We start from the raw sequence: 10,334 nt of genomic DNA on the forward strand, positions 1-10,334 counted from the left end.
CGCATCAGAAGTCAGACCCCGTTCAGTGCAACTGACACGTTCTTAACGGTGCGACTTGAGTCGCTCAGACTTAGAAAAAGGTTCCTGCACTACGTTTGGTCCGACTTGCATTAAAGGGGTTGTAAAGTTATTTTTTTTTTTTTTTTTTTTTAAATAACAAACATGTTATACTTACCTCCACTGTGCAGCTCGTTCTGCACAGAGTGGCCCCGAACCTGGTCTTCTGGGGTCCCTCGGCGGCTGTTTCAGCTCCTCCCCGCAAGCATTTACCACCTTCATGCGAGCTCCCTCGCACGGTGGTGAGTGCTTGCGGGCGCGCTCCCGTGATACAGCCGGCGGCTATAGCCGCTCGCTGTATCACTCGGCCCCGCCCCCCGGCGCGCCGCGTCATCGGATGTGATTGACAGCAGCGCGAGCCAATGGCTGCGCTGCTTTCAATCCATCCACTGCAGCCAATCAGCGACCAGGCTGAGCTGCAATGAAGATGACGAGCACGAGCAGCGAAGATTCGAGGCGTCAGGTAAGTAAAACGGGGGGGCTGGGGGCGGCGGTACTGTCAAAAGTTTTTTCACCTTAATGCATAGAATGCATTAAGGTGAAAAAATTTTTACCTTTACAACCCCTTTAACTTGTGTTAAAAATGTTGCATGCAAGTCGTGCTGGGGTCTGGGCTCACACTGCAAACAACAAAGAAAACAAAAAAAAAAACAAAAGAATACAAATGATTTTAGTCAGCTCTAAAAATAAAAGTTTAATTGACATATGACAACATGTCCACGCCAAAAGAAGCATCAACGATTTGAAAGTTGCATTCTAAACCAAACAGATACAGTAAAACCTGTACAAGCCTTCTGCTGCTTCCATCAAATATAAAAAAAGTAAATTTTGAGCTGACTTTCACACCATCAAATTCATTACAAAATAAAAACTGTGGCATCTGCCAAAAGGAAACACAATTTTGCTGTATTTAGATTAAGGCCTGATTCACACCTATGCCATTTTTAGTGCTTTTTGCAGATTTGCACTACAGAACGTGTTCCATAGGAAACCATGATAAATAGACTGTAGTGCAAATATGCAAAATGCACTAAAAACGCCATAGGTGTGAATCAGGCCTAAAGACTAGAATTGCCTCTCTGCAATGCAGAGCTACAGCACCCATAGGCAATCTGCAGCTCTCCTGCTGATAAGAAACAAGGCTGATTCTGCTCATCCCTAGCTGGAAAGGCATGCTGGGACTTGTAGTTTCCCATCAGAAGGAGATATATTGAATTAGACTCTGTATTATGCTCTCCTGCTATGAGCAAGAAAAATATCCCTGTGTGTCGGGGGATTGGGTGAGAAGAGACGGTGGAGGTTCATGGGACTCTGGCTTGTTAGAGACTCTTTGCTGAAGCTCATCATCCAACTCTTAATGGAGGAGCTACGAGCACAACGCCATCACCGCGGACAAAAAGCATGGGGATGTTCCTCTTCGTAGACTAGAAGAGAGAAGAGAAGAAGGAACGTCATTGATTCATTCAAGGAGATCTGTGGTTAAAACATAAAATCATACATTTCCCCATTAACCACTATACCTCCAGGCCCATTTCAGACACTTCTCACATACTTGGGGGGAAAAAAAAAAAAAAAACCTTAGTTAGACTTACCGGTGACGGTATTTCTACGAGCCTTTCAGGACAGCACCTTGGAGAGAGCGTAGCTCCACCTCTTAGACAGGAAACACTGCGTGACAACGCCCCTTTAAAAAGCAGCTGCTTCCACCATGCCATCAGTTGTTACCGAGAAATCCTCCGACATGCTGGAAAATATAATCAGACAATTACCAGGTCCTATAATTATACTTTACATATGATAACCAAGGGAGGGAAGTAGGCTGCTGTCCTGAAAGGCTCGTAGAAATACCGTCACCGGTAAGTCTAACTAAGGTTTTCTCCCTTCGCCTTTCAGGACAGCACCTTGGAGAGGATAACCGAGAAACTTACTTCAGGGTGGGACTACTGCCTGCAAAACCTTCCTACCAAATGATTGGTCCGAGGCTGATAGTAGATCCAAGCGGTAGTGCCTTATGAAGGTCGAAAAACTGGACCATGTGGCAGCCTTGCAGATTTGCTCAGGAGATGCCCCAGCCCTTTCTGCCCATGATGCCGCCACTGCTCGAGTAGAATGAGGTAATACCCCTTCCGGAGGTTCCAGACCCAAAGATATGTATGCCTCTTTGATGGCCTGCTTTAACCATCTTCCAAGGGTGCTTTTGGAAGCTTTACCTCCTTTGTGAGTACCTTCCATTAAAACAAAGAGTGAGGATGACTTTCTGATTTCCTTTGTTCTTTCCAGATATTTAAGCAGGCACCTCCTGACATCAAGGGTATGGAAAGCTTCTTCTGCTCCCGAAGGTAAAGGACAAAAAGTAGGGAGAATGATTTCCTGTGTACGGTGAAAAACTGAAGCCACCTTTGGTAGAAATGCTGGATCCGTCCTTAAGACTACCCTATCCTGTAGACATCTCATGAAGGGCTCTTTAATTGAAAGGGCTTGTAACTCACTAATTCTACGTGCGGAAGTTACTGCTACCAATAAAATAGTCTTTAACGTCAAGAAACGTAATGATGCTTCTTCTATGGGTTCAAGCGGTGCCATAGTTAGACCCTGAAGAACTAAAGATAAAACCCATTTGGGAAAACTAACAACAGGTCTAGGCTTTACTTTTGCCATTGCCCTAAAAAATCTGATTATTAAAAGGTTCCCCTGACAGGGTTCTTTCCAAAAAAACTGATAAAGCAGCTACCTGCGTCTTGAGCGTACTTGCTGCTAACCCCTTCTCCAATCCCTCTTGAAGAAATTCCAAAACTGAAAATGTGGTACGAAAATCAAAGTTTTTACTGGAACACCAAGAATTATAGATCTTCCAGACTTTAAAGTAAATGTCTCTCGTCACTTTTTTTCTACTTGCAAGAAGGGTAGAAATAAGCCTCTCTGATAAACCCTTCCGTCTTAAGATTTGTTCTTCAGAAACCAAGCTGTTAGTTTGAGGTAAGCTGGATCTGGATGGAGAATTCGGCCCTGACTCAACAGGTCTGTCCTGATTGGTAATCTCCAAGCAGGTTTCACTGAGAGGTTCATCAAGGTTGAAAACCAGGGTCTTTTTGGCCAATAAGGAGCTATTAATATTAGCTCCGTGGACTCCAATCTGAATTTGGCTAACACCTTTGGTATCAGTTGGAACGGGGGAAAAGCGTAGGACAGATGGAAGTCCCATTTGTGAGCTAACGCATCTACTCCGAGAGCTTGATCCTGTCTCTGAAGAGAGAAGAAGACTGGTATTTTTGCATTTTCCTCTTTTGCAAAGAGGTCCACTTGGGGATGACCCCAACTCTTGGAAATCTTTTCGAATAATTCCTGATTGAGAGACCACTCTGCTTCCCTTATTTCTTTCCTGCTGAGGAGATCTGCTAAGGTGTTTTCCGTCCCCTTTAGATGGACTGCTGATAGAGAGGCCACATTGTTCTCTGCCCATCTTAGGATCTGATGCGCTAGACCCATTAGGGTTTTGCTTTTTGTGCCCCCTTGCTTTGTTAAATATAATACTGTCGTCATATTGTCTGACAATATTTGGACATGTTGATTCACTAGAAATTCCTGGAGGGAGAGGAGGCTTAAGTGAACAGCCTTTAACTCTCTCCAATTTGAAGATCTTCTTGCTTCTGGTTTGGTCCAAACTCCCTGAACCGTTTTTTCTTCCAGGTGAGCTCCCCATCCCCAGGCGCTGGCATCTGTAGTCAGCCTTCTGGTTACCGGAAAGACCCAAGGAAGCCCTTTTGAAACGTTTCCTAGGTTCCTCCACCACCAGAGAGACCTTTTTGCTCTTGCCCCCAAGTTGAATTTCTTCTCCAGAGGTTCCTGGTATGACCAATTCATCAGGATATCCGATTGCAGAGGACGGGAATGCAATCTGGCCCACTGTACCGAAGGAATTGCTGCTGTCAACAGACCCAGAGCAGACATGGCTTGTCTTACAGAGATCTCTGCGTTGGATTGAAGTGTTATCAGGGTCAACTGCATCTTCTCTATTTTCTCCTGGGGTAGAAAAATTTTCTGTTCTATCGAGTCTATTTCGTACCCCAGAAACCTTACCCTTTGAGATGGAATTAAGTTTGACTTCTGAAGATTGAGAAGCCATCCCAAACCTCTTAAATGTGTTTGAACTGTCTGTAGGTTGACCTCTACTTGACCCCTTGAGTCTGCAAACAGTAGCAGATCGTCCAAATAGGGTACTATTGAAATCCCCTTCAGTCTCAGGGGCTCCAAAGATTCCGCCATCACTTTTGTGAATACCCTGGGAGAAGAGGAAAGACCGAAAGGCAGAGCCCGAAACTGCAGGTGCCAAATCTCCCCTCCCCCCAGATTGACTGCAAGACGCAGGAACCTTTGTGATGGGGGCGCTATTGGTATATGGAGATAGGCATCTCTCAAATCAATGGAAGCCATATGACATTTGGGGGTTAGCAAATTCCTTACTGAGAAAATTGTATCCATCCTGAATTTTTTGTATTTTATGGATCGATTTAGAACCTTTAAATTGAGAATCAGGCGGAACTTTCCTGATGGATTTTTGACCATTAAAATGTGGGAGTAAAACCCCTTCCCCTCTTGATCTTTCGGAACCTGGGAAATGACCTTCTGTTGCATCAGTTCCTGTAACAGAGACTTCATGGCCAGAGCCTTTTCCCGATCCTTTGGCAGGTTTGTGATGTAAAACCGACTTGGGGGGCTTTGTGAGAATTCCAATTGATAACCCTTTTTGATTAACCCCAGAACGAAAGGACTCTTTGTTGTTTTTTCCCAGATTGGTAAGAAGTCCTGTAGTCTCCCCCCTACTAGATGGTCATTGTTTTTTAGGGGTTTGTTCTGGGGTTCTAAAGAGTACCCCACCTCTACCTCTTCCTCTCTGAGAAGACCAGGGTCTCTTCTGTGTGTGGTCCTTTTCCTTATCGGTTTGTCGAAAAGGACGAAAATTTTTCCTCTGCTGTACCGTTTTCTTCTTCTGTGGGAAAGCTTTCTTCTTGTCTGCTGTCCTGTCAAGGACAGTCTCTAGTTCTGGCCCAAACATCAGGTCTCCTGAAAAGGGAATTCCGCACAGTTTTACTTTAGAAGCTGAATCCCCTGACCAGGTCTTTAGCCAGAGTGCTCTTCTTGCTGAGTTAACAAGCGCAGAGGACCTGGCTGACATCCTGATAGATTCTGCAGAGGCATCTGCCATATATTTTACTGCCTTAAGCAGGGTAGGGAAGGACTCCAATAAGTCCTTTCTGGAGGTACCTGCCACAACATGATTTTTAAGTTGCTCTAACCAGCACTCCAGATTCCTAGCCACAACCGTAGCCGCCATTGCTGGCTTAAGATTAGCTAGAGATGAGTCCCAGGCTTTCTTCAGTAGCCCATCTGCCCTCTTATCCATAGCATCTTTGAGAATACCCATGTCCTCAAAAGCTAAATCAGTCTTCCTAGATACTTGAGAAAAGGCAGCGTCTATTTTTGGTTTTTTATTCCACAATAGTTCCTCATTCTCCTCAAAAGGAAACCTCCTTTTGAGGGTTTTAGAAAAAAACTGTCCTCTCTCTGGGTTCTTCCATTCCTTTTTAATAGTGTCTGTTAACACTTTATGCACAGGGAACACCCTGTGTTTAATTTCCTCCAGCCCCAGGTACATCTTATCATGCACAGACAGCTGAGCCTTTTCTTCCTGGATCTCCAGGGTAGTATAAATTGCCTTGAGTAATTCATCCACCTCCTCAAGTGACAGCTTATATCTAGATGATCTTGACTCTTCTTCCACCTCCTCCTCCTCAGAATCAATGGTTGAGGGTGGAATGCTTTCCCTTTCCTCCTCCGACTCACTTTCCACCTGTCTGGAAGTGGACTGAGGGAAACTGGAGTGAGAACTCTGCTCTTGGCTGGAACTCTGGCCGTGCTTTACAAGGGAACGCACTGTCCCTAGGGCCTCTGCTAACTCCTTCCTCACAGAAGATAAGAGCTCTTTGCACTCTTGTGAGGATTCTTCTTTTACTAAATCCACAATGCAGGATTTGCACAGTGGTTTGGGCCAAGAGTCCCTTAAAGGATTTTTGCATGAGGGGCACTTTCTCCCTGTTCTCTCTGATTTGGCAGTAGCTTTCTGAAACAGAGAAACAAGAAAAAACCCAGGTCCTTTAGAACTAAGGCTTCAGAGAAAAGTAGTACCTCCAGCCAACACCCTAAGTGCCCAGAGTCTCACTCCTTTGCTGAACTGCTAATGGAAACTGTTACCCCATAGCAGACAGCAGCAGGTTTTGAATAACCACATCAAAGATAAAACACCCAGTGATATAAAAGGAAAGAGGTGCCACCGCACCTCTCCTACCTGGGCCTGGCCGGGAACCTGGGCGCCTGCATCCGCCATTGCTGCTGACGATTCCGCTGTCTCCATAGTGCAATCCGCAGCTGCTGCACTGTGTACTAGGCTCCATGTGCCAAACAAAAGGAAGTCCCGGCCAGAGGACCCGCCCCTTCCTCCTGCGTTCCAGCAGCAGGAACCAATCGCTGCTACGCCCCGCCGGAAGTATCCGCCCACCGGAACTGACATCACCTGCTGTCCGGGATTCGGCGCCGCCATGCAGAGGCCTGGCATGGACGCTCTTACTGAGCACAACCGCGGCCCCCCGAACACCCCGGGTGGAAAACTTCCGGCAGACCATTACTCCTGTGAGCCGGAGAAGGAAGGGACACCGGAGCACCCTCCTCACGTAAGGGAAGGAGCTGGGTTGGTCTGAGTACCCAAACGTGGAGGTCCTGCCAAAACCCTCTCCTTGGAGAGAGCGCAGCCCCTCTGGTTCCCCAAGCAGTGCTTCCACCATGGCGGAGGAAACACTAAAAACTGATGGCAGGGTGGAAGCAGCTGCTTTTTAAAGGGGCGTTGTCACGCAGTGTTTCCTGTCTAAGAGGTGGAGCTACGCTCTCTCCAAGGTGCTGTCCTGAAAGGCGAAGGGAGAAAAAAAATGCAGTAAAACCCCAAGCATACTACTTTTTTTGGAAAGTAGAGAACCAAGAGAATGAAATGGTGATTGTTGCAATTTTTTGGTGCAGCCATTTTAAGTGCTAAATATTTAAGGGGGGGGGGGGGGGGGAGAAGAGAGAGAAAATATATATATATATATATATATATATATATATATATATATATATATATATATATATACACACACACACACATACATACATACATATATACATATATATATATATATATATATATATATATATATATATATATATATATATATATATATATATATATATATATATATATATATATATACATATATATATATATACATATACATACACATATACATACACATATATATATACATATATACACATATACATACACACACACACACATATATATATTCGCCGGTGTTCGGAAATGCACAGAAAGGCCCGAGGACAGTTCGGCTGACCTCAGCAAACCTCGGAAAGGCTCGTGAACGGAGTCTCTGAGGTTTGCCGAGGTCAGCCGAAGTGTGCTCGGGCCTTTTTGGCCGTTTCCGAGGCTCTCCGGCACCTCCCCGCCTTTGGCCGCATGTGGTTTTGCATCCCATTGAAGTCAACGCGGAACGAATTCTTTTTGTTTCCATTGACTTCAATGGGAAAACTCGCTTTGATATGCGAGTACTTTAGATTACGAGCATACTTCTGGAACGGATTATGCTTGTAATCCGAGGTTCCACTGTATACATACACACACACACACACACACACACACACACACACACACACACACACACGCTTTAATGAATTTTAGTGCGCACGAACAATATAATACCCACATTTTTGGTGGATTATAAATGATGATTAGTCAAGCAAATAGATACCAAACATGTCACTCTAAGACTGGGTTCACACTGTACGGCGCGGCTCGCAGCAGTGGGTCCGGCGCGTTCCCCTTTTCAGCTCCAAATTTTTGGCTGAATTTGGACCTGAAAACAGAGCCAGAGACGCACAGGACTCTTCTGCAGTGCACTCCGTGGCCGCCCCGGAAATGTGTGAACCGGCTCCATTTAGATCCGGTCACACGCTGATGTCATGCAAATTGAATGCGGGGAAACCCATATCCAATTTGTAATAGTGTGAACCCAGACTAAAAACGGAGTATGCCCAAGAAACGGCGATAAACCACGGTACCTATAAATCTTCATAAGCGACATCCTAAAAGCCTTTACAGGTTACAAGTTTAAATCTACACAGGAGGTGGGGGGGGGGGGGGGGGGGGGGGGCTAGAAATATTGCTCCCGCTTCGATACCTCATATGTGTGGTGCGATCACATATGCGTGGCATTTGCCATGGGGGGGCTGGGGCTTTCATTATGTATTTATTTTTTTTACATTGTCCCTTTCATTTTTCTTCTTGATCAATTTAATTGCCATCACAACAAATGAACAACATCCCTTGTGATAACAATAAGCATGACAGGTCTTCTTTATGGAGAGATCAGGGGTCTATTACACAGATCTCTCCTCTGCCCTGAAAGTATCTGATCAAACTAATATTGGCTTGATCAGATGCCTTACAAGCCGGCAATGGTTTGTAAACATCACACTGCAACCAGACATGACAAAATCCTCACTGATCTCGGTTTCTTACATCACAGAGGGGAGGCGGGTACACACAGAGGGGAGGCGGGTACACACAGAGGGGAGGCGGGTACACACAGAGGGGAGGCGGGTACACACAGAGGGGAGGCGGGTACACACAGAGGGGAGGCGGGTACACACAGAGGGGAGGCGGGTACACACAGAGGGGAGGCGGGTACACACAGAGGGGAGGCGGGTACACACAGAGGGGAGGCGGGTACACACAGAGGGGAGGCGGGTACACACAGAGGGGAGGCGGGTACACACAGAGGGGAGGCGGGTACACACAGAGGGGAGGCGGGTACACACAGAGGGGAGGCGGGTACACACAGAGGGGAGGCGGGTACACACGGATGGACTGCCACTGAGAATAGGAGTGGTTGGTGGTACCCAGCTCCTTGATCGCACAGCTGGCCCCGAGGGGGGGGGGCCCCTTTCACACTCTGTAGAAGTGATCGAGTGGCTGTACAGCCACTTTGATCACTTCCACATAAATGCCGATCGTCGCCTGAAAATTTAAAAACCGGGATGATGATTGCAGGTGCAGGGCTTATGCTGGTATAACCACTTCAACCCTGTAGATGTATAGGTATATCCTAAGAGGTTGAAGTGCATACATTTCAATTATTTCTCACCTATTCCTATTAATCTGTATGAGCTTTAAGTTTGTAAACTTACTTTGTGAAGACCCCACACATTTACTTCCCTGACCTGTAGTCACTCTGCCCTGTGAGTAAGCACGGCTATGTCACACATTTCACAGAGCCTGCCTTCTGAACTACAGGAGGTGCTGAGGAGGAGGAGTTTCAGGAGGAGGAGTCAATACAGGAATCAGCTAGCAGGCAACAAGGTACCATGGGATATGTAGTCCTTAGCAATGGAAAAGCTGCAAAGCATGCTGGGAATCCAGGAAGTTGTGGAAAGAGACTGCCAATAGACAGGCACAGCTCACAACATAAGAGGAGATTTTTCAAGCTTATAATGGATTATTAAATATAACAATGGTTTGTATTGTTATTACAATGCTGATAGTATAAAATAAAAGTGTATGCTGTGACTATAGAATTCCTTCATCTAGTGAGAACATTTTACAAACATAGCAGTCATGTGACTTGTACTCACCTTATAAATCTCCTCATAGGTTTCCTCATCAATTTCGATGGTGGTCACCGTCTCCTCCACATCCCCCAGGATCATATTCAAGTGCTGATCATAAGCCTGTTCAGACAGGGAGCGATTAATGTAGATCACGGGGCTGTAATTATACATCATAGAGATAATAGGGAGACACTCACATGTAACCTCCCCCGGAGTTCTCTGTCGTTCCTCATCTTCACATAGATCCGTTCATCCAAGCTCAGCCGGATCAAGTCCAGAGGCTCCTCCACTGTGTTTGTGGTCGGCTGCAGGTCAGACAGAAGGTACGAGTTAATAGATTAAAGAAGCAACCAATCGGTGAGCTGCTAACTCTATCCAGCAAATACTGCAGCTGTGTTAAAAGGCAGAACATTTACTTGGTTTAACCTAACCGGAAATAACGTATGTAGGCAGGAGTTCTGGCAGCACTGACTGTATACTTGCTGCAGTTCAGAGGCTCAAAGCAATAAAGCCAGGGGAACAGCAACGACAGCTCCACGACTGTCCTTTGGATCCAGCCACCA

At 45.8% G+C, this 10,334-nt stretch overlaps 1 protein-coding gene across 1 annotated transcript in view; it reads right to left on the reverse strand.

The window, feature by feature from the left end:
- Positions 1-725: 725 nt before the first annotated feature.
- The window catches only part of LSM3 (LSM3 homolog, U6 small nuclear RNA and mRNA degradation associated), a 30,600-nt gene continuing 20,991 nt past the window's right edge, over positions 726-10,334 (reverse strand). Inside the window, exons 2-4 of the mRNA XM_073591776.1 lie at positions 9,969-10,076; positions 9,796-9,891; positions 726-1,481 (exon numbers count right to left, since the gene is read on the reverse strand). Of these exons, the coding sequence (XP_073447877.1) occupies positions 1,401-1,481; positions 9,796-9,891; positions 9,969-10,076 (285 nt within the window). The 3' untranslated portion in view covers positions 726-1,400. The remainder of the gene's footprint in view (positions 1,482-9,795; positions 9,892-9,968; positions 10,077-10,334) is intronic.

This window comes from Aquarana catesbeiana, linkage group LG07, assembly GCF_042186555.1.
Source record: "Aquarana catesbeiana isolate 2022-GZ linkage group LG07, ASM4218655v1, whole genome shotgun sequence".
In the NCBI taxonomy this organism is placed as follows: Eukaryota; Metazoa; Chordata; class Amphibia; order Anura; family Ranidae; genus Aquarana; species Aquarana catesbeiana.